This window comes from Canis lupus, chromosome 8 (assembly GCF_048164855.1).
Source record: "Canis lupus baileyi chromosome 8, mCanLup2.hap1, whole genome shotgun sequence".
Lineage (NCBI taxonomy): Eukaryota > Metazoa > Chordata > Mammalia > Carnivora > Canidae > Canis > Canis lupus.
In genome coordinates this window covers 39626697-39654348 of record NC_132845.1, presented here as the reverse complement: position 1 = coordinate 39654348, position 27652 = coordinate 39626697, and the positions used below count along the sequence as shown (strand labels likewise).

Genomic DNA, 27652 nt, shown 5'->3' with positions numbered 1-27652 from the left:
CATGCTTTAGGTCTTGGCATTAATAAAGTGTTAGCATATGTTTCAAGTCTAGGGTAGAATGGATTGTGGAAGACATGGATGGGAATGTGAGATGAGCTTACTGGACAGTTTTTTTTTTTTTAATTTTTTTTTTTTTAATTTATTTATGATAGTCACAGAGAGAGAGAGAGAGAGAGGCAGAGGGAGAAGCAGGCTCCATGCACCGGGAGCCCGACGCGGGACTCGATCCCGGGTCTCGATCCCAGGTCTCCAGGATCGTGCCCTGGGCCAAAGGCAGGCGCCAAACCGCTGCGCCACCCAGGGATCCCCTTACTGGACAGTTTTGAATTTGTCACTGCATCAAATGCGCCCCCCACCCCCCATGGGTAGTACATTGCCAGCGTAAATGACCGGCAGTCACACTCTTTTGGTAAGTATTCACTGATTCTGGAAGCTTCCCGTTGCTTTTTCGTGCTAGGTACTGGGCCCCATGTTAGGCATTTAGACCTAAATTAGAAAACGACAGGAACAAACCACTGTTCAATGTGTAAGTGCTAGATGAGTAGAGGGTTCGGGAGTGTTTGGGTAGCGGGTGAAGTGTAAGAAGGTCAGAAGTGACTTCTAAACTGGGCTTTAAAGTTTAGGGCGGGCAATGGAAGGGCAATCTGGGCAAAGAGCTCGGGCTCCGCATGCGGGAGTGCGTCTTCTTGAGAAGCTGCAACGTCCCGGGATGTCTGCCGTAGTGGCCACTGGCAAAGAAGAGCAGGAAAGACAAGTCCGGGCCAAATTTTCGTCCCAGGCCGTCCCAGGATTTCGGACTTCCGTCTGGGCCCTCGTAAGGTTCGGTCGGTTCTCCGTCCTAAATGGCTTACCCTTCGTGCCCACTTCTCCGTCCCCGCTGTTCGTGTCCTGGTCCGGGCTGCCATCACCCCTGCCTGGACAACTGCCTCAGTCTCCTGCTTGCCCTCCCCCCCCCTCCTTTCTCACCCCGTAGCCCGGGCGTCCGGACCGAATCGGGTTAGGCGCCTCCGGGGCTTCCCGTCGGCCTCAGGGCCCGCGCGCAGGCCGGCCCTTCCCGGCGGCCGCACCACCCGGGCTGCGCTCGCCCCTGCTGGGCCGAGAGAGCGGGGCCCGCCGCGGGGCCCAGGGAGGCGCACAACCGAGAGGAGGAGGAGAGTTCCGGGGAGTGCGACGGCGCCCTCCGCGCCGGCTGGGGAGGGGGAGCCGAAAGCCCGAGACCCGTGGGCAGCGCCGGCCCCGCGAGCCCGAGCGGCGGGAGCGGGGGGAGGGTGGGGCGGGCCCTCGGGGAGACGCGGCCCCCCGCCCCCGGCGCCGCCATAGAGCTCCCGCCAGGCGGGCTAGAGCGGCCAGGACGGGGAGACTGCGGGCGGGGAGCGGCCCGAGGGGAGCGCGCAGCTGCAGGGTCGGGCACCGGGCAGAGCGGCTGAGGCGGCGGGGGGGGCAGGCGCGGGCCGGGGGGAGCGCGCGGGGCAGGCGCCGGCACCGAGCTCCGGGGGCGGGCTAGAGGCGGGGCTGGGGAGGCGGCGTCTCCGGGTGTGGTCCCGGGTCTCCGAGGCCCGGCTTGTGCTCCTCCCGGGGCCGGGGCCGCGCGAGAGCCGTCCTCGCGGGGCAGGAGCGCGGACGGGCCGCCGGGACGGGGCTCACCTCATCTTTTCAGGACTAGAGCTCCACGGAGAAGCCGGGGCCCTCCCCTCCAGCAGCTTCACCCTCGGGGTAGGGACTCGCACCCGGGTTCTAGGCCGCTTTCCTGCCTTGAGGGCAAGTGGGGGTACGGAGGCCGACACCCCTCCGCATTATGGCCAAACACAGCCCTGGGTTTAAGAGAGAAACCGGTTTTCTTTCCCTACCCTTTGCCTGTGGCAATCTGACCACCTCCCTGGAGGTCTGGAACCTGGCCTGTCACCATTGATGTCTGCCCAGAACTTCTGGGACATTTCAGTGATAAACTGAGGATGTTAACTGGAAGATGTGTCCGAATGTCGCTGGTCTGAACGATTTTTAATCAACCATTTTGTCATTGTTGAATTCACCTAGACCGTTCCCACTGCCCCCTACTTGCTACGTGAAGCCGCACACAGTAAAAAATCACTTCATCAGAAATTGAGTCTCCCTTTCAACTGAAATGGAAGTCCGATTTTAATCAGAAGCGTTTGCAAGCTGGATTGAAGGCTAAAAGGACAAATGCACTTCTATTTTTTCTAATAAACACACTTTTGCTTTAATTAATCTTAACTATTTTTGAGCTGCTGACACCCAAAGAAGTTGGTCTCCCAGTACTAATAAATTTGCTAGTTTCCCGTAACACATTAAGAACTTTTTAATGACTTAGTTGTTTCAAATGTTTGTGAAACATTTACAAAAATTACAAGTCTTTTTTTTTTTAATTTTTTATTTATTTATGATAGTCACAGAGAGAGAGAGAGAGAGAGGCAGAGACATAGGCAGAGCGAGAAGCAGGCTCCATGCCAGGAGCCTGATGTGGGATTCGATCCCAGGTCTCCAGGATCGTGCCCTGGTCCAAAGGCAGGCGCTAAACCGCTGCGCCACCCAGGGATTACAAGTCTTAAAGCAGTGGTGATTTTGCAAAATTCTACCAGTTGACAGTGTAATTCAAACAGTATATTCTTAAAACGGCTGGGGCTGCAAAACCTGGAATTTCAGATGATTTCAAGACCCATAAATCTTTCTTACGGTAATTAAAATTTCTGATGCGTTTTTCTGGAGAACAAAAGTTTAGTACTAATTTTTCCAGTCCCTGGCCTTACAAGGTTTGTCCTCAGTGATGTCTGGCCTGCTGCTCTTAATCTGCCTCTGCCAGCCAGGTTTTTTCAGTGTTTAAATGTGGTAATTCTCCACCCAGGAGTCCTTCCACTGGTCTTCGGTATTACCATTTCTCCAGGGACAGTCCATGTCACCCAGGTGTCCTCCGTAACCGGTTGGGCTGAGGGGGCAAGGACTTTATTGCCCTGGTGTCAGTCTCCCATTGACATAAAAGCCAGTTGGAGACTTCCAGTTTCTTTTTCAAGGACCAGCGGGTAAAAGTATAAACCTAAAAAGCGTGTGTGCAACGTTAAAATAGAAATGTAAAAGGCACACACTTGGCCATCCCTTGCAGTGACTTCATGAGAGCCTGCAGTAAAGACCTCCAACCTGCTCTTTGATAGGACAAGGAAGAAATCCTCAAACCTGGGATCCCTGGGTGGCTCAGTGGTTAAGCGTCTCCCTTCGGCCCAGGGCGTGATCCTGGAGTCCTGGGATGGAGTCGCGCATTGGGCTCCCTGCATGGAGCCTGCCTCTATCTGTCTCTCTCATGAATAAATAAAATCTTTAAAAAAGATAAAAAAGGAAATCCTCAATCCTTCCTGGAACAGATTGCTCCCTAAAATTTCTGCTAGTGTGGTCTCACATTGGCATCAGTGGCAAATGCTTAGAAGAAAGGCAGTCTTACCAGTATTAACTGCCCGTATATAACACAAATAGACGAGTATTTTCTATGTGCCAGGCACTGAGGTAAATGTTTCACATGGAATATTGTGTGAAATCATCTCATTAAGACAGCCAAGGACAGCTTTGCTTGTGAATTTGCTAGAAGGAGAGCTAGACAAGGGGCTGGGGGGCTTCCTATCGGAAAGCCTCTTTAGTGCAGGGAGTGAATTCCTGAGGGCACTCATTGCTCTAGCCTGACGCTGCTGCAGTGCTCCGAGTAGAAGCAACAGCGGTTGGACCAGCATCAGATCTGCAGGAGTGACACTGTGGGGGAGGGGTGCCTTCCATTCTCAGGAGACTTACAGTTCCCTGAAGGTGCCATCTTAACCCAAGAGAGTGCTCAGTAACATCAGCTTAATGTTACCCACACATTTCATGGCTTCAGCAGCCTTACCAGCCCTGTCCTAATGATCCTAAATTCCCCTCTCAAATCTTCCTCCTCTCCCTTGCTCCTCAAACCCTGTACTACCCCTGCCCCCTTGTGCATAAAGGAAGAAAAATAAGAAACTAAGATTTTTAAAAATTGGCTTAGAAAACCAAGGACAAACTCCTACTATACTGAGGCAGGGCTGAGAGAAGACTGATAAGGAAATGGGGATGAGGGGTGTACAGGTGGTTTCTCTCACTTAAAATTGGGTGTATTTGCTAACCAGTTGCCAGGTAATGTTCCATCTTTTTCTCCCTCAGAGCAGTTAGCTATCTACCTCCAGGGCCAAATCCTAAGAGGTTTTCCTGGCATCAGAATTTCCTACTCCTAGGGATGCGTGGGTGGCTCATCGGTTCAGGTCATGACCCCGGGATGTGGGATGGAGTCCCATGACCGGCTCCCTGTGAGGAGCCTGCTTCTCCCTCTGCCTGTGTCTCTGCCTCTCTCTCTGTCTCTCTCATGAATAAATAAATCAATCTTAAAAAAAAAAATTTGCCCTCCCCATTATTTTTCCTCCACTAACAGGCAATAAATCAATCATGTCCTGTCTTTTAAGTCAGATTTTCCTTCAGCTTTGTGACAAGTGAACATTCTAAAAAAAAAAAAAAAAAATCAAGACATTCTTACTGCTGTCCACCACCGCAAGGAAAGAAGCCTCCTGGAGACCCTCAGGACAACATGACCTAAGCAGCGACCTCAAAGCAGTCTCAGCCTGGAGCTGGCCGGGCCACACCCTACCTCAGCCAACCTCATCCAAACCTTCTTTGATGAACCACAGAAAAAGGCAGTCCTCTATCCAAAGCAGACGGAGACAAATCAACACTGAAGGCCAAAACAAAAGGTCCTTAATGGAAGAGTCGCACACTTTCATGTCTCCTGAAGGTATTTATTACCATCCAAACATATTTTCAACAAGGAAAGGCATGAATCCCAATTTCCCCAGGATCCGATCCGCATTTGCCAAGCCTCCCAGGGAACACTGTGTTTCACGGAACCCTCTGGAGACCCCAGGCTCTGTTTCTTTCTTGGACAGAAGTGGGGGAGTCTTAATCTCTGCAAGGGAAAATGAATTCAGAATCTGGTTTCCTCTGCCAATACTTGGGCTGAACTGCAAACTCCACCTTACTGTTTCCCTCGGGTCTCTGGTTCCTTTTTGTCTAAGGTGACGTTTACTTGCCTGGCCTGTGCACGGGCCCTTCTGTCAGAGAGGTGCTGTGGTGGCTGCCCTGGACTGCCCTGGACTCCCAGCCAGGGCTTTCAAGGGAGGTGCAACTCACCAGTCTTCTGCTGCCATGAGCTGGTTACCCAGAATACTCTGCCCTTCTTTGGTCACAAGGGCCTCAGGAGTCCAAATGCTCCTGCTGAACATTCCAAGTGAGGAAGCAGTAACAGAAAGCCACACGGATTCCCAGAGTCGTTGGGACAAACAATGGACACAGTAAGGCACCCAAATCACAACCTGGCTGAACAGACCGAGGGGAGTACATGTACCCGGGACAAGACACTTCAGAGAGAACTCTGCCCTGAGCACGTCACCTCAAACACTTGCCGCCCTCAATAGTTCAGCCAGAGTTCCGTCTTAGTTCTACACTCATCCTTTGCTGCCCCTGCCGCTCCCTCATCATAACCCCCATCTTGTTCATTTTTATAGTAATTACTTTAAAAACATCATTTGGTGGGCTGGGCAGAGAACACCAGCTCTTAACAGGACGACCCTCAGAATGTGCCGCTTTATCTGGGCCAAAGAGAAATCCCATTGTTTTCTATCCCGTGTGAGTTCTCTGGTGACTCATAAGGCGGGAACTCCGAGAAAAACTCTCTCCACATTCAGAACATTTATAAGGTCTCTCTCCCGTATGGGTTCTCAGATGACGAATCCGATTGGAGCTGTGAGAAAAACTGTCTCCACACTCATGACAGGTATAGGGTTTCTCTCCCGTGTGAATTCTCTGGTGCCTGATTAAGTTTGATCTATGAGAGAAGTTTTCCCCGCAAAGGTTACACTTATATGGTTTCTCCCCTGTGTGCGTTCTCTGATGTCTGGTGAGGTGCATGCCCTGCCGGAAGCTTTTCCCACAAGTCAAACATTCAAAGAGTTTTTTCTCTGCCTTGTGGGTTCCATGATTTGTAAGAAAGAGAGTGCTGTCACTCACTGCTTCCCCACACTCAGAGAAGGGGTAAAGCCTCTCTTTCTCATGAGTTCTTTCGTGTATGACGAGGTGTGAACTGCGAGAGAAACTTTTCCCACACTCGGCACACTTATAAGGTCGCTCTCCTGTGTGAATCCTTTGGTGTCTAAGGAGATTGGAACTATGAGCAAAGATCTCCCCACACTCAGGGCACTTGTAGGGCTTTTCGCCTGTGTGTGTCCTCTGGTGCCTGTGAAGGTTTGAGTTGCAAGAGAAGCTTTTTCCACATATGTTACATTGATAGGGTTTCTCCCCCGTGTGGGTGCGCTGATGGCGAGTCAGGTGGGTATTCTGACTGAAGCTCTTTCCACATTCCAGGCACTTATGGGCCTCCTCTCCCAAGTGTGTTCTATGTAGTGACAGAAAGTGTGGGTTCCCACCAAAGATTTCGCCACATTCCACACCCATACACAGTCTCTCTGCTGCATGTATTCTCTGGTGCCTAATTAGGTTCGAATTGTTAGAGAAATTTTTGCCACACAAGGGACACAAGTGGAGCTTCTTCGGCTGCAAATCCTTTGGTCGCCCCAGTTCTCTGCAACTTGTGGCCCCTACTAAGGACGGCTCCATCCCTTCCTCTGGGGGAGGCTCCCAGTGCCCGTCTGCCCTGTCCTGAGGCCTTCCCTGCTCAGGACTCCAGGGTACCTCCCCTCTGGCCTGGCCTGGCAGCAGTGCCTGTGGGCGGATGCTCTCAGGGGAAACGGACTGAGCACCTTCTTCCTGGTTCTCAAACTTTTCTTCTCCTGGCAGAGCAAGAGAAATCAAACCCCTATGTTATTCCTACGCCACAGAAAAGGAAATCCCACCTATCTGCTACTCCCTGTAGATCAAAAGGCCAGAAGGGCTAGTTCTAGTTTCCCATTTTCCCCATGTAGGTAGAGCACTCTGGAGAGGAAAAGGGGTGTGGCCATTGCTCAGGAACCAGTGCTCACTCAGACCAGTCCTGAATTCCTTCATACAGGCCCCCAACTCCCTCTACAACTGAGGGTCTGGCTGCTGCCCTGTGGAAATGGGTGGGATGGAGCAGAGCTGGGACTAGGGTGGGCCCCGGGGGTGAACGCCTTATATTCTGCACCCAGGGGTGCAAGTGGGCAATGGAGATACAGGAAGCAATGTATCTTCCTGGCAGCATCGATGGACTAGCCCTACAGCCAAATCCTCAGATGCCTCCCTCCCAATAGCACAAGGCTAGCTGGGCAGACTGCTCATCATCACTCCTTACCTGGAGCTGGGCTTCTGGGACTCAAGCCTTCCTTGCAAGTCTGAAGACTCGGATCCCACGGCTTTCCTCCTCGTTCCACCTGGGTGCTCAGGGCCTCTTGCCTAGGAACCTGAGACTCTGTTCACAATGAAAGAAAGAAATTTCTATGTCACCAATTTCCTCTACCAGGCAGAAGAAACACAGTTAATCTTGTTCCCTGCACTCAGTGAACATATTCACAGAAGGTGCAATAAATCTGATGGCAATTCTTTGAACGTACACCCAACTGTTCTCAATGGTTACCTCCAGAGAAAGAAACTGGAGTAGGGAAACTATGGCTTTTTCCTTTTACATTTTTGTAGTACTTGGGATCTTCTCCAACAAGAATGTATACTTTTGTAACTAAACCAAACAAACGTGATTAGAATGATCAGGTCTTGTGGAATTAGTTTAATATCATAAAGCCCTGACCCTCACAGATAAATATAAACTAGAACTAAGTTCCACTAGACAACTCCAGGAGAAAACATAATATGATGAACAATCAGAAAGAAATCTAGGGCTCTGAGAGGACATTGAGGTTAAAACCCAAGAGTATCATTCCTCTGCTATGCTAAAACTAAAACCTCACTCTAGTCCCAGCAAACATGGACTTTAAATGGCTTAGTTCTAAAAATTTGTGATCCAAATTTCTCTTCCTATACAGCACTCACTGAAAGCTATGCTCAAATTAGGGCACCAAACCATGGCCCACTGAATGGAACCAAACCTAGTGGTGACCCCATGCAGAATTAGTGCAAGTGAGCCGACAGCTGTGCCTCTCTTTACAAACACTTGATGTGTGAAAACAAAGTGCATGTGACTCTTTCCTACCATGTATCAATACAGCTATAATGGTAACATACACAGAATTGTTTTATGTTTTTAAGACTTCCTACAACTTTTTATTATAAGAATTTTCCCATATCCAAAGTTGAAGGAATTCTACAATACCTGTACATTCTTCACTTAGATCCAACTATCAGCCTTTTGCCATGTTTTGTAAGCCTCATTTTGAATCTCTGCATAATAGTCTAACTCATAGATGCATCTTAATTTATTGATCCTGTTTTACACACATGTATCATTTTCAAATTTCCAAAAGGCCTCCCCTGTTCCCGAATTTTTAAGGGCTGGGATAACTGTTAGTATGGAATGTTGATCCCAGTGCCTCCTGAAAGCTGGGGAAGGGCCTAGAAATACTAGTGAAGCATAGAAAGTACAAGTGAGGTCAGAGGAATAAGCATCTCACAGTTGCAGGGCATCAAGAACTGGGTGTATATGATGCAAGGGTGGGGGAGGCTGTCAGTGGATTTGATTTGTTCTGCCCTGGGAAGTCTATGAAAGCTCAGACTCCCTGCCTTCAGTTCTGGCAGCTGGGGGTCATAAGCGTGCCAACTATGCCATCGGCCAAATGTTTAACTGATCTTCATCCAGTGTGCTTTAGAAAAAGGGAGGTCTTCAGGCGAAACTCAGAACTTATGTCCTGGAGGTGAGTGACTAACGGACAGGTCCCTGGTCAGAAGCAGCTCAGTCTTCATCCCTGGAAAAGAAGTCCTTACCCAGTGAGTCCACATTCTCATAACTCTCCTGCACCGTGTCCCTGGAGAGGGCCCTCTTACTAGGATCCTGATGCCCCCACTCCTCCTGGGAGATGTACATAGCCACGTCCTCTAAGCTCTCAGGCAACTGAAACAGCACAAGATCTCCTTTAGCCCCTGAGGCACCAAGAACAATTCAAGCAGTCATGAGTTATGGAGGCAAAACCCAGGGGGCCAAGGATACATTTCATGGGGAAGAAGGGTGCCAGGCCCACAAGTGAGGTGTGGAGGAAATAAATAAAGAAGGGGGGAAGGCTGCACATGGTGAGGGAGAAAGGATCCTCTCTGAGAGGCAAAAAGACCCCATCCCCCATTAAGAGCAACTGCGGGGAGAGGTGCTGGGGGAGACAATGGGAACTTCCACATCACCTGGGGCCCAGTCATCTCCTTGTCTTCCATGTTTCCTTCAGCAGGAAAGAGAGAAAGCCAGGGAGCAGACAATGCTGAAGTGACAGAAATCATGATGAGAATGGCATTTGTAATTCTTGGGAACCCAAGGATTATTATAACATGGTATCCATTCCCCAACACCCAGTCTCTGCTGGGGACTGAATAATGCACAAAAGAAGGCAACATAAGCATAATAAAACAATATCCAAAATGGCAGAGTGTGAGGGTGGGGGGTGGGGGGTGGGCAGACAGGACGGACATGATCACCAGTCAACTTCCCTGCTGGCCTGCAGCATTCAAGCCCCCAATCATTCAAAGCTGTAAATGTCTGTGTTCAGCATACAGAAGGGCTTACTTACAAACCCCCCACCCTCCTCCCATCCCCAAAAGAACCCAATCCACCACTTTTAGGTCCTTCACTCCACATCCTGGAACCCTAAGATCTGAAATTCCCTCACCTAGGTGACCAAACTCCACTTGCTGGTGTCACGGGACAACCCCAAAGCCCCTCCTCCCTCCCACCAGCCCAGATAACTGTTCCTCACCCCTCTCCTTTACAGCCTGGGGGTCCCTTTTGGGGCTGGGGCCTAGCAGCTCCTGCAGCCTGGGGCCAGGGCTTCGCTCAGTCTCCATTGGCTCCAACTTGAAGCTCGGTGACTCTCGTGCTGTTTCCAGAGGCAAAGGCTCCTCCAAAAGCACTTCTGTTCCCCGCCTATGGTTTGTGACCTGGGAACCAACCCACATCACTCATCATCACAACAGGGCCCAACAGCAAGGGAAATTAGTACAGAATTGAGGGCAAACCTTCGACAGAAAACCAGTCAATCCTTTTGGATCCAGCAAAAGAGAAGGACAGTTTACAGTAAAAGCTTTCCTGATCTTATATGTGGGGGAAAAAAGGCAGCGAGGGCTTCCACTCCCAGGGCAAACCTTTCCTGCACACCTCTCTGACACACCTGACTTCCTCTTGCCTTCCCCCACTCTAATGCTTCCATTCCTCCAGAATTTTGGTGATCCTGTGGGCGAGTGCACGCAGAGTCTCACTGCCAAACTGTTTTTCTAAATTCACTAGTATCCTGACCTAACTCTGCAGAGGAGACGAGGTTGCCGCACCTAACAGCCATTAAGCACTAAGAGCCAATGGTGTGATCAAAACTACATATGCTCTCCCTACAAACCTAGAAAGGTATTTTATCATTCTCACCTTACTAACGGCAAATCTGAAGCTCAAAGAGATTAACTAACTTGCCCAAAGTCACAAAGCTTTTAAGGAGCAGAATGAGGATTTGAATCCTGCAAATTAACTCTGGGGGTCACACTAAGGCAAAACCCCTGCCTCCATGTGGAAATAGGGCACTCTTCACAGCTCACTCCGTCCTTCCGGGGAAAACCTGGAAAATGCATCTTCCTGACCAAACTATGAAAACACTTCTTGTTCATAGAAAATCTACTCGAGGGGGATCCCTGGGTGGCGCAGCGGTTTGGCGCAGCGGTTTGGCGCCTGCCTTTGGCCCAGGGCGCGATCCTGGAGACCCGGGATCGAGTCCCATGTCGGGCTCCCGGTGCATAGAGCCTGCTTCTCCCTCTGCCTGTGTCTCTGCCTCTCTCTCTCTCTCACTGTGTGCCTATCATAAATAAATAAAAATTTTAAAAAAAAAGTTAAAAAAAAAAAAAAAAGAAAGAAAATCTACTCGAGGGACCAAGTAAAGGTATGGAGAACAGGGCCGCCATGTCCTAGTCCTCGGGGCCAAACCGCAGAAAAAGACAGCTCTTTGTCTCACCTGTAGTCTCAGTCTCCCAAGCTCTCTCTGCATGTCCTCCACAAGGGTCACGGCTTCCTCGCCGCTCTCGGGATGCAGCTCCTGCACCCTGCTCTGGATCTCCTGGGGCAGGATGGTCAGGAACTGCTCCAGTACCAGCAGCTCCAGGATTTGCTCCTTGGTACGCATCTCAGGCCGCAGCCACTCGTGGCAAAGCTCCTGGAGCCGGCTGAGGGCTTCCCGGGGCCCAGCGGCCTCTTGGAAGCGGAACCGTCTAAAACGCAAGTGGGAGGCCTCAGGACTGGGCCCTGGATCCGATGGGGGCAGCTCCTGGCTCCAGGCGCAGTCCTCCTCTAGTTTCACTATCAGGAGCCCTTCCCGGTCTTGGGGGCCCGGGCCCGACGCCATCGCAAGGCCCCGGGTGCGCTTTGGCCCCGAAATCAGCTGCGCCCGCCAGGGAAGGCCCCCAAACCCCGCGACTGCAAGTCCAGGCCGAGGGGTCCAGCCCGGGCGCAGCCGGGTCTGGGGCCTTGGCCTCAGTCGACCACGGACGCCGCCGCGCCAGCCGCCTGTCCCGTCACCAGCAGGACCTCACCAGGCAGGACCACAACGCCGCGCTTTCAACCTCGTCGCGGTCTCAGGCGAGACTAGGCGCTCGGCTTCACGCCGGAAGTCCCAACGCGCGTCAGGCGGCCGCAGCCAACGGCGCAACCTCGGGACCAACTTCCGGGTCACGATCCGCGAACTCTCGCGTCCGTTGGGTCAGCCTCACCGCCGACCAATCACAAGGGAAAATTTCACTGCAGAGGCGGGACAAGCGACGGGCCAATTGGAGACGAGAGGCGGGGCCGGCTAAGTTTAGTGGAAAACAAACCTGAGGAGGGCGTGGCCAGTGGGCAACCGGATCAGAATTCCCAGAAAACCTAATGAAGTCAAAATTCCCGAGCCACGTGAAATTCAGCGCGTCAGTGTCGGGTGGAGCCCGGCAATCTGAACTGTTTACAAGCTCTTCCACCAGACATAAGTTTGAGAACTACTGTCCCGGTCATAAGGGACTTAAGAGCAGTTCCCCCTCGCTCTGGTTACTCGGGGGTGCAGGAGAGGGCGCCGGAGACCCGACGGCCTCAGCAGCACGCAAGCCAGGCTCCTCTCCGCTGGGGTGGGAGGGAAGCGTGCGGACCCGCCCGGGTCAACGTCGCCGCGAGGCTTGCCGGGAGATGTAGTCTGTGGCGCGCTCCGCGCTTGCGCCGGCGCCTGCACCCGCGGCCCCTTGGCAGGCGCCGGTGAGTCCTGTGTGCCGCAGGCTGTACCTGAGGCTTCTGGGGACCCAGGACGTGCCAGTCAGTGTCCACCCCTGCGAGGGCGGGATCGTGTTCAGCTCTCTCCTGGGTCCTAGGTCTCGTGACGAAAGCTGTGAACTTCACTGCGAGGGGCGAACGGAGGGAACCCGGAGATCGGCTCAGCAACTTTCCCTCCAGCGACAGTCAGGCCCGTGGGCTCAGGATATGGGGCGTCGTAGGAGTCGATCGTGACAACCTGTAACCTTTTATTCAGCGCTTGCCCAATGCAGCTAGACGCTCATGGCACACAAACCTGTAGGACGGAGACCATCCCCGTGTAACGGTTAACGCTTTGTTCAGTCTGTCTTCAAGTTCAGGCTGCCACAATAATAACGGGTGATGTGAGGACAGGCTGGCTTTGGACGACTGGGTGGAAAGAGTCCTGAGTATTTTGGGTTTTCTTGTGCCTCTCGAGGAAAAGCGGTGGCCACATGTGGCCCCAGCCTCAGAACACGCAGGCAGGTATAGGTACATTTCAGAAACCCTTGTCGAGACGTGAGACCTCAGAGTCCTCTAAGGCTATTTTCTGTTTCCGACTATTGCAGGAAACTACAGATTTTTTTTTTTTAATTTATTCATGTGAGACACACACAGAGAGAGGCAAAGACCTAGGCAGAGGGAGAAGCATGCTCTCTGCAGGGAGCCCGATGTGGGACGACTCCTGGATCTCCTGGATCTCCTGGATCTCCTGGATCTCCAAGATCACGCCCTGGGCTGAATGAAGGCAGGCGCTAAACCGCTGAGCCACCCAGGCATCCCAGGAAACTACAGATTCTAACCTAGAATCACCCCACTTTGCTGGCATTTCCCACGTTCTCTCAAATTATTTAATCCCACCAATCCCAAACTTTAGCTCTTTCTTTTGAGGGGATAAGATTATCCCCACCTTGTAACATTGGGTGAGGATTAAATGAGCTAACGTGTAGGATGCTAGGATGGTACCTGGCACTCGGCATGAACTCCATGTCATACTAGCTGTTACTAATGCACAGTAAGGCTCACCCTATCTCACAGAAAAGCAACTTGGATTTTTATTGCAGGATGTGGGACATGGGAATGTTTGCAAAACCACATTATACCTTGAGATGGGAAAGAATGAATCATCTGCTATTTAAGTTTAGGTTATTAATGGGGACTTGAAGCTAGATGGACTTTCTGTGTTATTCAAAATTACTGTTTGTATTCGTTTTTGTTTCTTTGAGGCTTATCTATATTCAAACAGAAAAAAAAATAGCCGGCATATTACTGGGAGTAGGATATAGGCCAGTAGATCTACAGAGGCTCATATGGGGCAGGAGTTCTTAACCTACCTTCCATAAAATTATAGAGCAGCCCTGTCCGGTAGAACTTACTGAGATGGTGAAATGCACCTGGTGTTGCTAAATGCCACCTAGTAGCTACTGTACAGGCCAGGGCAGTTCTGGAGGGCCACTATAGTTAGATTTGGAAAGCTTGTAACTTTTGATATTGTATGCAAAACTGGGTATATATGTGTATGCTCTAGGAAGCAGATCCATGGCTTTTATCAAGTTCTCAAAACCACTAAAAAGATTAAGAACCACTATTTTAGGTCTTTGGTGAAAAGTTCAGAGAAGGAAGTATGCCCTCTGGAGACCATTATTGATTCTACTTTCATATATTTTCTTGTCCTCAGCTTGCCGGTGGCTCCCTGATGATTATAACAGAGAACAAATTTGAATCTGAGATAAAGAACCCCTATTAGTCCTGGCCTTGGCTGTTATGGTCACTAGATTCTGTCCTGGATTAGTTTCAGTCCTTGCCTAGGTCTTATAGATCCTCTTGCACTCAGTGGGGCAGTTGTCTGTGTGTAGTCTTCAAACCAGTATTTGGTGAAATACACAGTGTTAAGACACTCTGGTCTGTGCTCTTTGGTGAGGGAGCAGAGAAAGCAGCAGCTCCTGCCAGTCTGAAATGCTGCTTTCCCTGCCTCTCACCTGAGGATACCCTGGCCTCCAGGCTTCTGTCACCCTAAGCCTTTGCTATTTGCCACTCTCCCAGCTGTGGTTTCATCCCACTTTATTGGACTACAGATTTCCTGCCATTTATGACTCAGGGTTTGGCTTTACATGTATGAAATTACTCTGATCTTACTCCGAGCTTTGAAATCCAATTATAAACAAAATATTGACTCTAAATGGCACTTCATTTAAATATGTTTTATTTGTATTAATCTGAAATATGTTACCTTTCTTGTGAAAATATAAAATAAGGCATTTTGCTCTACTTCCTATATTTTGATAAAATGTTCTAGAATTTAAATATTCCTCTAGATTAACAGTAGCCAAACTAACTTGCTAATAGTGTTTGGTAATGTTAATATTTACACATTTTCCTCTATTAGAATGATAAGCCACCATTTACCATCCCACATTTTATTGCAGAGCAGTTAATTCTGTCAGGGGTGAGGCGCAGGAAGGGACACAGAAAGAGGTTGCAAGCAATAACTCCTCTCTCAGCGAGGGAAGCAGTGGTAGGACACTGCAGGAAACTGAGCCAGACAGGATTTTACAGTCTTTGGATTGCCAGAAACACTGTTAGATAGTTGTTATGGCGAACTTCAAGATAATCCACTTGCAGGCTTTAGCTAGAAGAAACATCTAAAGACAGTATTTGCTGGTCACCACCAACCAAGTTCAGACATCAATTTTTATTTGAAAATCTCTTAACTGAAATTAATACAGGACACAGTTCTCAAATTCCCACTTTTACCTCTCTCTCTCTTCTCTTTGGACTCAATAAGAGTGTTTCTCAGCTTTGACACAGTCAGAATTTTAGGACGATTAACATCACATTTTAGTCCTGACTTAGGTAATTCTTTTAACAAAACATTCAAACGATAGTGTAAAACTAATTTAGTGCATTGATTTTACCACAGAATCAATTCACTCTTTGTCCACAGATTGGATGGAGGACAATAGCTTGGAATTGAGCACAAAAGCTTTCCCATCGTTTTGGTTTTAACACTGAAATACTGCTTGACAGAGGTTCTAGGTGAAATCATCCTAACTGAGGAAACAGTATATAGAGAGACCATCTGCTCCAGAAATCAGCCTGAATCCAGCAACAATCAGTGATGACCCAAACTTATGTTTCCTGTCTTCCTTATCTACCAAAGCCTAGCCTGAGCTTCCCAGCAGAGCACAGAGAAGAGCCAGTGTTCATTGGTAACAAGGGAAGAAGGAAAACATCAGACTTAATTGGAGTAAAAAGCTTTACTTAGGGTTTCTATCATTCCCATTTCTGGTTTAATACAACTTTTATCTCCCCCCTCACATGCACCCTGATGTTTATAGTAGTATTTTCAACAATAACCAGACTATGGAGAGAGGCCAAGTGTCTATCAACTGATGGATGGGTGAAGAAGATGTGGTATATTCAATTAACCAACATACAGAACATCATTAGTTTCAGATGTAGAGTTCAGTATTTCATCAGTTGCATATAACATCCAATGCTCACCACATCACGTGCCCTCCTTAATGTAAATTTAGAAAATAAAATAAAAAGAAGATGTGGTGTATACACACACACACGGAATATTATTCAGCCATCAAAAACAATGAATTCTTGCCATTTGCAATGACATGGTTGGAGTTAGAGTGCTAAGTGAAATAAGTCAGAGAAAGACAAATACTGTATCATCTCACTCATATGTGGGATTGAAGTAAGAAAACAGATGAACATATGGGAAGGAGGGAAAGGTAAAAAAAAAAAGGAGAAAGGGGAAACAAGACATAAGTGATTCTTAACAATAGAGAATAAACTGAGGGTTGAAGGAGGGAGATGGGTAAGCGGGGCCAGATGGGTGGTGGGTTTAGGAGGGCACTTGTTATGATGAGCACTGGGTGTTGTATGCAAGGCAAGTGATGAGTCACTGAATTCTTCTCCAGAACCCAAGATTGCACTGTAGGTTAACTACCTAAAATTCAAATAATAAAGTCAGGTGAGATGAAGCTTCTTCAAAGCAGAAAAAACCTGAGAACTCTGCATCCATTCAGTGTTACTTTAGAGGGGAACACTCTCTGCGGTTCTTTTAATTTTAAGATTTTATTTATTGGGGTCCCTGGGTGGCACAGCGGTTTGGCGCCTGCCTCTGGCCCAGGGCGCGATCCTGGAGACCCGGGATCAAATCCCACATCGGGCTCCCGGTGCATGGAGCCTGCTTCTCCCTCTGCCTATGTCTCTGCCTCTCTCTCTCTCTCTCTGTGTGTGTGTGTGACTATCATAAATAAATAAAATTTTTTTAAAAGATTTTATTTATTTATCCATGAGAGACACACAGAGAGAGGCAGAGACACAGGCAGAGGGAGAGGCAGGCTCCCTGCAGGAAGCCCGACGTGGGACTCGATCCTGGGACTCCAGGCTCACACTCTGGGCCGAAGGCAGACAGTCAACCACTGAGCCACCCAGGTTGTCCCTCTGTGGTTCTGTTTAAAAAAAAAAATTAAAAACCTTCAGAAAATCAATTTGGAAATCCCAAGACTTAGCAGAACTTATAGAGCATCAATCCATTCTATAGAGAGGAACCCCGAGAATTTCACCCTGGAAGAATCTCTCAACATTAGATTCATTGAACATTAGGAAACTCATTCAGGAAAGGAGCGTCACTCATGCCTCGGCTGTGGAAAAAGCTTCCATCATTCGGACCTTTATAGACACCAACATCTTCCAATGGGAGCAAGACCCTGTGAATGCACACTTTATGGAAAGCAATTTGACAGTGTGTTCTAAGAATCTTAAAATGTTTTTCGTCTTTGATCAAGCAGTTCCACATCTGAGAAACCATTCTGAAGGGGAAAAACAAGACAAAATAGCAACAACAAAATTAAAAATATTTAAAAAGTCTTTACACACACACACACACACACACACACACACACACACACCCTCCAGTGGTTCCCCACTGTCCTGAAAATGAAGCACAGACTCCTCAGCAAGGTTTTCAACTGTAGCAACAAGCATGCAGTTGACTCTTGCTACCAAAGTCAAAGTCACTTTCTTCTGGGCTCCCATAGAACTTTGTTTAGACCTTATTTTTAGCACTAAAAGTGTGCCTTAAGGGGAGAGTTAGTTATAATCATACTATGACCTGTGTCCTCTTCTGCCCTTCCAAAATACATACATCAATGGAGTATGTGGAGTCCTACAGAGTAGTGGGTGGAGTCCTACAGAGTAGAAAACATCAATTATTCATCTCTTCATCCCTTAAAGTTCTGTATACTAATAAATGTTTGTAGAATTGAATCAACAAAGGTGTGAAATACTCTTGGAAACCCAGCACCTCGGGGATCCCTGGGTGCCTCAGTGGTTTAGCGCCTGCCTTTGGCCCAGGACATGATCCTGGAGACCCAGGATCGAGTCCCACATCGGGCTCCCTGCATGGAGCCTGCTTCTCCCTCTGTCTGTGTCTCTGCCTCTGTGTGTGTGTGTGTGTGTGTGTGTGTGTGTGTGTGTCTTTCATGAATAAATAAATAAGTAAATAATCTTAAAAAAAAAAAAAAAAAGGAAACCCAGAACCTAGGCCATTGCATGGATAGGCCTAGTTATACTATGGAGCATTCTGAAAAGAGCAAAACTAGTGTCCACCTCATAAGTACTACAAAGATTAAAATACATTTAAGTGCAGTTTCCACACAAATTAAACTTTCAATAAATATCAGTGCATTTAATTTTTAAAAAAATTTATTTTAGAAAGAGAACACACACGAGCAGGAGGGATAGAGGGAGAGGGAAAGAGAGACTCTCAAGCAGACCCCATGCTGAGCCCAAAGTGGGGCTTGATCTCATGACCATAAGATCATGGCCTGACCAGAAACCAAGGGTCAGACACTTAACCAAATATGCCACCCAGGTGCCCCAATGTATTTAATTTCTAGTTTCTGTTTAATGATAAAAACATTTAAGACTATGAGTTTCCTCTTAGCGTAGCTTTGATTATTTCCCATAATTTTTATATATGATATTCTCATTGGTCACTTCAAAATAGCTTGCTACAGTTTTTATTTCCTTTTTCAGACAAGAGTTGGTAAACTGGCCAGGAAAATTTTCCTCTTAATTTCTATTTTCCTGGGCACCTAGGTGGCTCAGTCAATTAAGCATCTGCCTCCCACTCAGGTCATGATCCCAGGATGCTGGGATTGAGCCCTACATTGGGCTCCTTGATTAGCAGGAAGTCTGCTTCTTCCTCTCCCTCTGCTTGTCACCCTGGCTTGTGCGCGCGCTCTCTCTCTCTCTCTCAGATAAATAAAATCCTTAAAATATTTTTTCCTGCACTGATTAGAAAATGATGTTCATTACACTCTGCTTTGGAAAATTCATTTAGGCTTTCTTGTATACTTATATTTGATAAAGCTTGTTAAGTATCCCTAAGGCCCCAGAAAACAGGGGTTGTATTTATAGGACACAAATGTAGTCTTGGACCTCTTAAGTATTTTTGTATCTTTGGAAGCACCCTTGGTGCTTGTGTAAAGGGGAAGTGAGGTAGAGGAGTTTGGGTTGCTTCCCATTGTGCCTGAGGTTTTTTTTGTTTTTTTTTTGTTTTTTGTTTTTTTTTTTTACTTCCTCTTCCCTTGTTAGGAAGCTTTAAAAACAAACAAACAAAACTATTTTATGGACTTTATATAGCAATTGTTAATACCTCCCTAGCTATTAAAGCTATGAGAATGGGAGGTGAAAGGGCCTTGGAGAGGCCTATCCCTTTCTCCAGCTGAGATAGTCTTCCCAAAGATGCCATAGCGGTCTTCTTGGAAGAAGAAAAAACCCACGAGGACCACATTAAGATTTTTTTCAATTGTGACCTTCCAGAATTTGCAGGGATTCTTTCACAGTGTGTTGTCCAGGCTAAAATCAAGGAAATCAGGGAACAGACTGGAGACTGGGTCTTCAAAGGGCTCATGACATGGGGGGGAGGGGAGGGGAAGACCGTATACTTGGCCCTCCTGCACATGCTAGTCACCTTCACATTCCTAAAGAAACATACAAAGGGCCCTCCAGGAACCTGTGATCTTCAATTCTGAAATGAGTACTCGTTCTGAAATCCTCTTTCATTTCTAGCCTAGTGAACTTGGCAGAATAATCTCAGAAATACCCAAACTTCAGACTTAAGCTTCCAGGCCCAGCTCCCTGCTTCCTCTCCTTGATCCCCTGTAAGGATGTGGAACAAAGGTGGAAGGAGAGCTCGCCTCTTGGACTCTGCTCAGCACTTACAATCAGCTCAGTCAGCCTGGGTGGGTGAGTCTGGATGCTTGAACAACTGGCATGAGATGGGTCTATCCTCAGAATGAGATGGGTCACCGTCCATCCTGTCTTTTCCCAGTGATTAGACAGGACTTCTCAGAGGTCTGGCAAAACCCATCTCCACATTTTTTAAAGCTCCTAGAAAATTAAGACATTATAAAAATTGTGGCATAGTTTACATGTTTGCACCTAGAATTTTTAACACCCAACACAAGAACACAACGACATGTTTTACTGGAGAGAACTTCAAAATAAAAAAATTGAGACCTTTATAAAGGTAAGACCATACCAAATGGCCCTCAAAGATACCTATCCATGCCTACTTTGCTTTCTACAGTAATCTTTCTTCATCTCTCCAAAACTGGGAAGGGAGTGTAGGGGAGAAGAAAAGAACAAGTGGCCCCTCACCTTGGTCTGAGGCAGGAACACACTTATCTTCCGGGACAACATAATTCACCCTGGGCAGGACGGAGGCCCTCCTCCTCAGATGTTTCTCTCAGGGTCATCCAAATACTAGAGAACCCCCAACATAAAAGGTCTTGCACCTTCCACTTTGTTGACTAGAAGAACTTGTTCTAGAAGCTCACATAAGTAGTCTGACTATGCTATGAGTACCACAAGTAGGCTCTCCATTCGTGGGCAGTCCAGGGGTGCCTAGTTTCTTACAAAATAGAAATAAAAAAATAGACATCATAACATTTGTTAATTGTGAGGGATGGTTACATAGGTATTGATGTTCTTTGTATTAAAAATATATTTATCTCCAAGGAAAGAAGCATAATGGCATAATGATCAAGGTTATTCCAGGCAATCTCTGGATGTTGGTTTGAAGCAAGGCTTGCACTCTGGCCACAGGAAGAAATTTCCAAAAGCAAAAAGGAAGAAAGTTGTAGGTTCTGCTGTAGGGAGGGTGGTAGAGAACACAAGAGATGTGGATCTGGGGCCTTGGCCCTGTCAGGTCTTTCTGTCCACTCCACCTGCTTTGAGATGCTGAAAGTACCCCTCAGACCTTTGCATTTTTTTTCTCGAGATCTTGCTGGCAGACAGATGAGCCATTCACATGAGACTTCTACTTCCCAAAGGCTCCCCTGTCTCCTTCTCCCAGAAACTCAGGGTTTGCCAAGTTCCCTGTGGTTCTATCAGGCAGCTCCAACAGGATAGAGCTTCCCCCTGGGAAGCAAGCAGGCAGCTTGTAGGATTTATGTTATTTAATGAAGTGCTGTGTTCTCTGTTCTTATAACCATTTGCTCAACCACAAGGTCCTTTGAGCAAAGGACTTACAGAGTAGAAGTCAGACTCAGCACAAGCAGAAGCTGCCTACAAAGATGCCTCATCCTTGGAGCTGACTTCAGCAAGCAGGTGAAAGATGTAACTTCTTTTATTTTTTATTCATGAGAGACACACAGAGAGAGGCAAAGACACAGACAGAGGGAGAAGCAGGCTCCATGCAGGGAGCCCGATGTGGGACTCGATCCCGGAACTGAGGGATCATGCCCTGAGCCAAAGGCAGATGCTCAACTGCTGAGGTGTCCTGAGATGAAACTTCTTTAACTGCAGAGCTTGAGGGGGCCTCCGTGGAGCATGGCAGTCAATCTTGGAAAAGAAGGACTCAGCCCTTCACCATCAGCGAAAACTTCTTCCAATTCTATGACAAGGTTCACACAGCCAACCCATTGCTTTGCCAACAATGACTGTTGGGTGACCAGTGCTAAGCAAGCCACTGGTGCTAAAGAAGTTACTCAAAATCTAGACCAGAGGTTCTTTTTTTAAAAAAAGATTTATTTTTAAAAAAGATTTATTTATTATAGACACAAAGAGAGAGAGAGGCAGAAACACAGGAGGAGGGAGAAGCAGGCTCCATGCTGGGAGCCTGACACGGGACTCGATCCCGGGACTCCAGGATCCCACCCTGGGCCAAAGGCAGGCCCCAAACTGCTGAACCACCCAGGATCCCCTAGACCAGAGTTCTGATCCTTATAAACACTGGAATGATCTGAAAATCTTTAAAACTTAAAAAAAAAAATAAAAAGCCTGACACTTGCTGTCTTGGCCCATTGGGGCTACTACCACAAAACACTGCAGCTTGGCTAGGTTTAAACAATAGAAATTTAATTTTTTTTTAAATTCTTTTTTTTAAAGCTTTTAAGTAATCTCTATGCCCAAAGTGGGGCTCAAACTCACAACCCTGAGATTACGAGTTGCATGCTCCACCGATTGAGCCAGCCAGGTACCCCAGAAATTTATTTCTCCTATCTCTGGAGGCTGGAAGTCCGAGATCAGGGTGCCAGTATGGTCAGGTGGGTGCCCTCTTCTGGGTTGCAACTGCCAACTGTTGTGTCCTCACATGGTGGAAGGAACTTGGGAGCTCTGTGGGGTCTCATATGAAAGAAAATTAATTCCATTAATGAGGGCTCCACCCTCATGACCCAAGCAACTCCCAAAGGTCCCATCCATCTAATACCATCACACTGGGCATTAGGATCTCAATATATGAATTTTGAGAAGACACAAACATGCAGACCATACCACCTGGGTGCCACCCCCTGGAGATTCTGATGTATTTGGTTTGGGCAGCAAGATTTTTAAAGCTCCCCAGATGATTCAAATGTGCAACCAAAGATGAGAACCACTTATGCCATTAATTTTCAGAATGGCATAAGAAACTTGGAAGGAAGTAAGAGGCCTAGTAGAGGATTTCCAAAGAGATTGTACATTTGCAATGACTGCTGAGAGAAATGAAAGGCAGGTATGTTTTTCTGGAATGAAGGTCACTATAATCATAGGTCAGGTTGAATTTCCTGTTAAAAGTCTGTTTTGGAAAAAAAAAAAGTTTGTTTGGGGACACCTGGGTGGCTCAGTGGTTAAGTGTCTGCCTTTGGCCTAGGGCGTGATCCTGGGGTCCCGGGATCGGGTCCTGCATCAGGCTCCCTGCATGGAGCCTGCTTCTCCCTCTGCCTGTGTCTCTGCCTCTCTCTCTGTGTCTCTCATGAGTAAATAAAATCTTAAACAAAAAAGTCTTTATTTTTAACATTACAGAAATGTGGTAGGTTAAAAACGGCTGCAAATTCCTTATTACTTATTGGGGGGGGGGGGTTCCCAGAATAGCCTTAGTGATGTGGCAACAGAATCAAGTGGAAGTGACTTTGTGGGACTACCTAAGAAGAATCCAAGCTACTACCCAAGGGCTTCCTAGAAAGCTCCCTCCAGGAACACCAGCCACCATTAAGAAGGCTAATTATCCTGAGACTGCCATGCTATGAGGAAGCTCAAGCTATGCACATGGACAGAGGTGGATGTGCAGCAATCTCTAGCTGTTCCAGCCATCCCAGCCCAGGCACACCACCAGTCATTTCGATATTCCAGTCCCAAGAGACACAAAGGGAAGAACCAAAGAGTCACCTGCAGACAGCCAGTACTGACATAACTTCTGTCAATTATAGCAATTCCAGCAATCTCTAGACATAGGAGCCACCTGAGCTGGAGCTCCAGTCATGCAGCAAACATAAGCTGTGCCTACTGTGTCCTGCTCAAAATCCTGACTACAAAATCGTGAGAATAAAAAGGCTGTTTTCATACCACTAACTTTTGAGGTATTTCTTATGCAACAACAGATAACCAGAACAACCGTAATACATGAATAGTCATTGTACAAGATTCAAAGAATACAGACATATACAAAGAAAGTGATGATCACTTTATTTCACTTTTACTCCTTTTTATAAAAAGCTAACAGTTGGCTATCCATCTTACGAGTCTTCTTCTAATGTGTTTACATATATATATTTATTGTGTGTACACGTTTTTTCAGGTTTTTTAATAACAGTGTGCCTGAATCAAGATGAATGGGCTTCTTTACTCTTAGCAGATGCACAGTATGCCACAGTACAGGTATACCACAATATTTACTATCTCCTCTACTGATAGACATGTAGGTTGTTTCCAATTCTTGTTTTTTTTTTCAATTCTTGTTTTAATAAACAATTCTGCAATGGACATCTTGTAATGCAACTTTGTGTACATCCAATAATTTCTTTAGGATAGTCCTACAAACAGAATAATTAAATCAAGGGGAATGTGCATTTTTGAAGTTTTTGTAGTGGTAAAACATAAATAATCTAAAATTTGCCATTTGGGGGTGCCTCAGTGACTTAGTTAAGTGTCTGCCTTCAGCTCAGATGATCCCAGGGTCCTGGAATTGAGCCCCATATCAGGCTCTCTGCTCCATCGAGGAGCCTGATTCTCCCTCTCCCTCTGCCTACCACTCCCCCTACTTATGCTCTCTGTCAAATAAATAAATAAAATCTTTAAGATAAACAAAATTTAGGGACACCTGGGTAACTCAGTAGTAGAGTGTCTGCCTTTGGCTCAGGTCCTGGGGTCCTGGGATCAAGTCCCGCATTGGGCTCTCTGCATGGAACCTGCTTCTGCCTCTGTGTTTCTGCCTCTCTCTGTGTATCTCTCATGAATAAATAAAATCTTTTAAAAATACATAAATATAAAATTTACCATTTTAACTATTAAGTATACAATTTAGTGGCATTAAGTGCATTCACATTGTTGTACAATGAGCACCACCACCCATTCCCAGAACTTTTTCATCATCCCAGACTGGAATTCTAACCATTAAATAACTCTTCATTGCCCTCCATTCCCAGCCTCTGTTAATCACTATTCTACCTTCTGTCTCTGAATTTGAGTATTCCAGGTACTTCATATAGGTACAATCATACAACATTTGCCCTTTTGTGTCTGTCACTTGGCATAATGTGTCCAAGACTTATCCATGCTGTAGCATGTATCAGAGCTTCCTTCCTTTTCAGGATGAATAAGTGCATAGGTCCATTACTCAGCTGGTATCACACAACTGGTTAACTGCAGGCACAGTATTCTCACTGAGGCAATCTGACTCCAGAGCCTGTGCTATTGAAGGCATATAAGGCATCCATATGATATTTATATCACACATAAAGTACCTAATATATGTTAGCTTCAATCATAAATGTCACTCATTGCACTTCCAAAGCTTTGATTTTTGGTGTTTTAATACCCCCACCACAACAACATCAACCTTGGAAAATGTTTTCTGTGGTCTTTGATGTCTGATTTTAGCTTTTGATTCACACAATTGTTTTCTCCTACCTCCTGCAGCATGAATTGTTTCCAAGTGCTGGCTTCTGCAGATTGTCCTTGGGGATAAGACTGGAGAGGGGTGTCCACTATGCTGCCACAGGCAGCCCTAGAAACTGCATGGGAATGGGCCCTCTACAGGAAGCAGAAGTGCCCCTTGGGTTGGGGTGGAGTGGGGAGGAGATGCAGGGCTAGGCACTGCCCTTGTGAAGGCTCTTGTGCAAATACTAAAGCCTTCCAGGGCAAATGGCCTTTGGGTCATTTCAGCTTATCTCAATGACATTTTTTTAAGTTGTAGCATCTGCTCTGTAACTTCAAGGAAGACGGTGTGAGATCTTATGCATTCCCTAAAATTTGGGTCTGCATTAATTTGATGCCCACAGTGTGTGTGCATGTGTGTATGTGTATTTAACTTTAGAGGTAGGTCTGTGCCGTTTCTCCAGTATTGGCAAAACTCACACATTGTTTGAAAATTACACACATGTTTCTCTATGGGCACATTCTATTTTTTTTTAAATCAATTTTACTTGTTTTTTTTTAATTTTTATGTATTTATGATACTCACACAGAGAGAGGCAGAGACATAGGCAGAGGGAGAAGCAGGCTCCATGCACCGGGAGCCCGACATGGGATTCGATCCCAGGTCTCCAGGATCGCGCCCTGAGCCAAAGGCAGGCGCTAAACCGCTGCGCCACCCAGGGATCCCTGGGCACATTCTATTTAAAAAAAAAAAAAAAAATGTTCCTAATCCTCTATACTGCAGTAAAAAAATATTCCAGTTCATGAGGTTTTATTTAAGTTTTTATTATAAAAAATGAAAATAAAATAAAATAAAATAAAATAAATAAAATAAAAATAAAATAAAATAATAAAAAATAATGAGCAGGGGGAGCCTGGCTGTCTCTGTCTGTGACTCTCATGTGAGAGTCTCAGACTCTCAATCTCACGTGACTCTCAATCTCAGGGTGGTGAGTTTGAGCCCCATGTTGGTCATGGAGCCTACAGTCCATCAATCAATCAGCCAAATAATAAGCAAATCATTAAATTCTTCCTCTAACAGTTTGCCTGCTATGTTTTGTTTTGCTGTTTTAAGTGTAAACACTTAGAATATATTCATGGACAGGAGCCCAGGTGGCTCAGCAGTTTAGCACTGCCTTCAGCCCAGGACGTGATCCTGGAGACCCGAGATGGAGTCCCACGTCAGGCTTCCTGCATGGAGCCTGCTTCTCCCTCCGCCTGTGTCTCTACCTCTGTGTGTGTGTGTCTCTCATGAATAAATAAAATTTAAAAAAAAGAATACATTCATGGATGATGCTCATGTGTCATAAAATGTTTAAATGTTCATTGAAAAAAAAATAAATAAATAAATAAAAATAAAAAATAAAAAATAAATAAAAAAAAATAAAAAATAAATGTTCATTGAAAAACTCAAAAACGTGTAGAGGACACAGTGAAAAGCACCACCACTATCCCTAATTCTACTCTCTAGTGGTTGCATTAATTCTTGTTCCCTTTCAGATATTTGTTTTAAAAATAGCTTTCCTGCTAGTTACACGTGTGGGATTATAATGTTAGGTTGTACTGTAAACATGCTTTTTTTAAGTTACATATTGACCATCTCTGCACATTAGATGCAGCACAGTCCATAGCATAGATTGATCAAATTTACTAAACCAGTAGCCTGATGATAGGCATTTAAGTTGTTTATAGTTTCTAACTAATTGGCAAGTGTGGCAGTCCACACACAACATTCCACAAGGATGACAAGGATCTGAGTAAGAAAGTGCACATTACCCTACCAAGCAGGCGAATACAGCCTGATTATGTTTACTTGAGACTAGAAAGCTGCCTTGGTGAGAAGGACTTAAACAAATAGTATTGGGACTAGAAATACAGATAAACCGTCTAGCTGGGTGTTCCTCCCACACTCGGCCCGCAGTGCGCAGCAATCAAAGGAAATCTTCCTTGGGCGCCGGGGTGGCTCTCAGTGGTTGAACATCCGCCATCGGATCAGATCGTGATCCCGGAGTCGTGGGATCAGTCCTGCATCAGGCTGCACTGGGAGCCTGCTTCTCTCTATGTCTCTCACGAATAAATAAAATCTTAAAAAAAAAAAAAAAAAAGTCTTCCTTAAAGATGAAATATGTAAGACAATTTAAAAAGTACAGGCAGCACGTGACTAACGTGAGGAGGCCCTGAGCTCCCTGCCAGGTTCCCCCAGGCGGACCTCAGGAAGTCATGAATCCCCTGAAATGATACAGAAACTACAGGTCCATGTGCTTTTTTCTTTTCTCTTTTTCTAAACAAAACCATCCCACTGAATTTCCCTAGATTTTAAAAAATGAATCGCGATAGAGAGAAGTTTAAGAATCAGTACCATAGGGTTCCTGGTGTTTGAAAACCGACAAGATGGCGGTGCCGGCCTTGGGCCGACGGAATTCCTTCCACCGCTCCCGCCGCGAGTGGAGACCACCCGCCTCTCTGTAAGCCGGGCGACAAGCGCCCTGGGGCAGGTGCCGCCAGACCTGCCCGTCCTCGCCCCCGCAGAGCAACAGGTGTAAGTACCTGCGGGGAACACGACTGAACGCTGTCTACAGGCTCTTTGGAGGGGGAAGGGCCGTGGGCACTCAACTACGGCGAACCTCGCGCCGCCGTGTGTGCCGTCGACTGCCCTTCTCCGCGTGGTGCCGGGATACCAGCGGCGCCGGCCGCCCCGCCTCTGGGGAGACTCGCCTATAGGCTGCTGGGGCTGCCCATCCTCACCGCGGCGCCGGGCCCCGGCGCCCCCTGGGAGACAAAGGCCACGCTGAACCCGCCCACTCGCCCTCTGATTGG

The 27652-nt window shown here is 46.9% G+C and overlaps 1 protein-coding gene and 1 long non-coding RNA gene across 4 annotated transcripts; both read right to left on the bottom strand.

The window, feature by feature from the left end:
* Nucleotides 1-4778: 4778 nt before the first annotated feature.
* Nucleotides 4779-12236, bottom strand: ZNF263 (zinc finger protein 263). 2 transcript variants are annotated; one of them, XM_072835484.1, is made up of 6 exons: nucleotides 11115-12236; nucleotides 9879-10059; nucleotides 9313-9386; nucleotides 8905-9031; nucleotides 7325-7441; nucleotides 4779-6845 (listed from the first exon to the last, which is right to left on the bottom strand). In XM_072835484.1, the coding sequence occupies exons 1-6, from the start codon at nucleotides 11499-11501 to the stop codon at nucleotides 5677-5679; spliced, it is 2055 nt and encodes a 684-aa protein (XP_072691585.1). In that variant the 5' UTR covers nucleotides 11502-12236; the 3' UTR covers nucleotides 4779-5676. The 2 variants fall into 2 exon arrangements, with proteins under 2 accessions (XP_072691585.1, XP_072691586.1); XM_072835485.1 differs by lacking the exons at nucleotides 9313-9386; nucleotides 9879-10059 and having other exon boundaries at nucleotides 11115-12235.
* A 2850-nt stretch (nucleotides 12237-15086) lies between these two features.
* Nucleotides 15087-27510, bottom strand: LOC140638352 (uncharacterized). 2 transcript variants are annotated; one of them, XR_012035434.1, is made up of 4 exons: nucleotides 27195-27510; nucleotides 20099-20351; nucleotides 19661-19828; nucleotides 15087-17241 (listed from the first exon to the last, which is right to left on the bottom strand). It is a non-coding gene; the product is annotated as an uncharacterized lncRNA (long non-coding RNA). The 2 variants fall into 2 exon arrangements; XR_012035433.1 differs by lacking the exon at nucleotides 20099-20351 and having other exon boundaries at nucleotides 27195-27495.
* Between the last annotated feature and the right edge of the window lie 142 nt (nucleotides 27511-27652).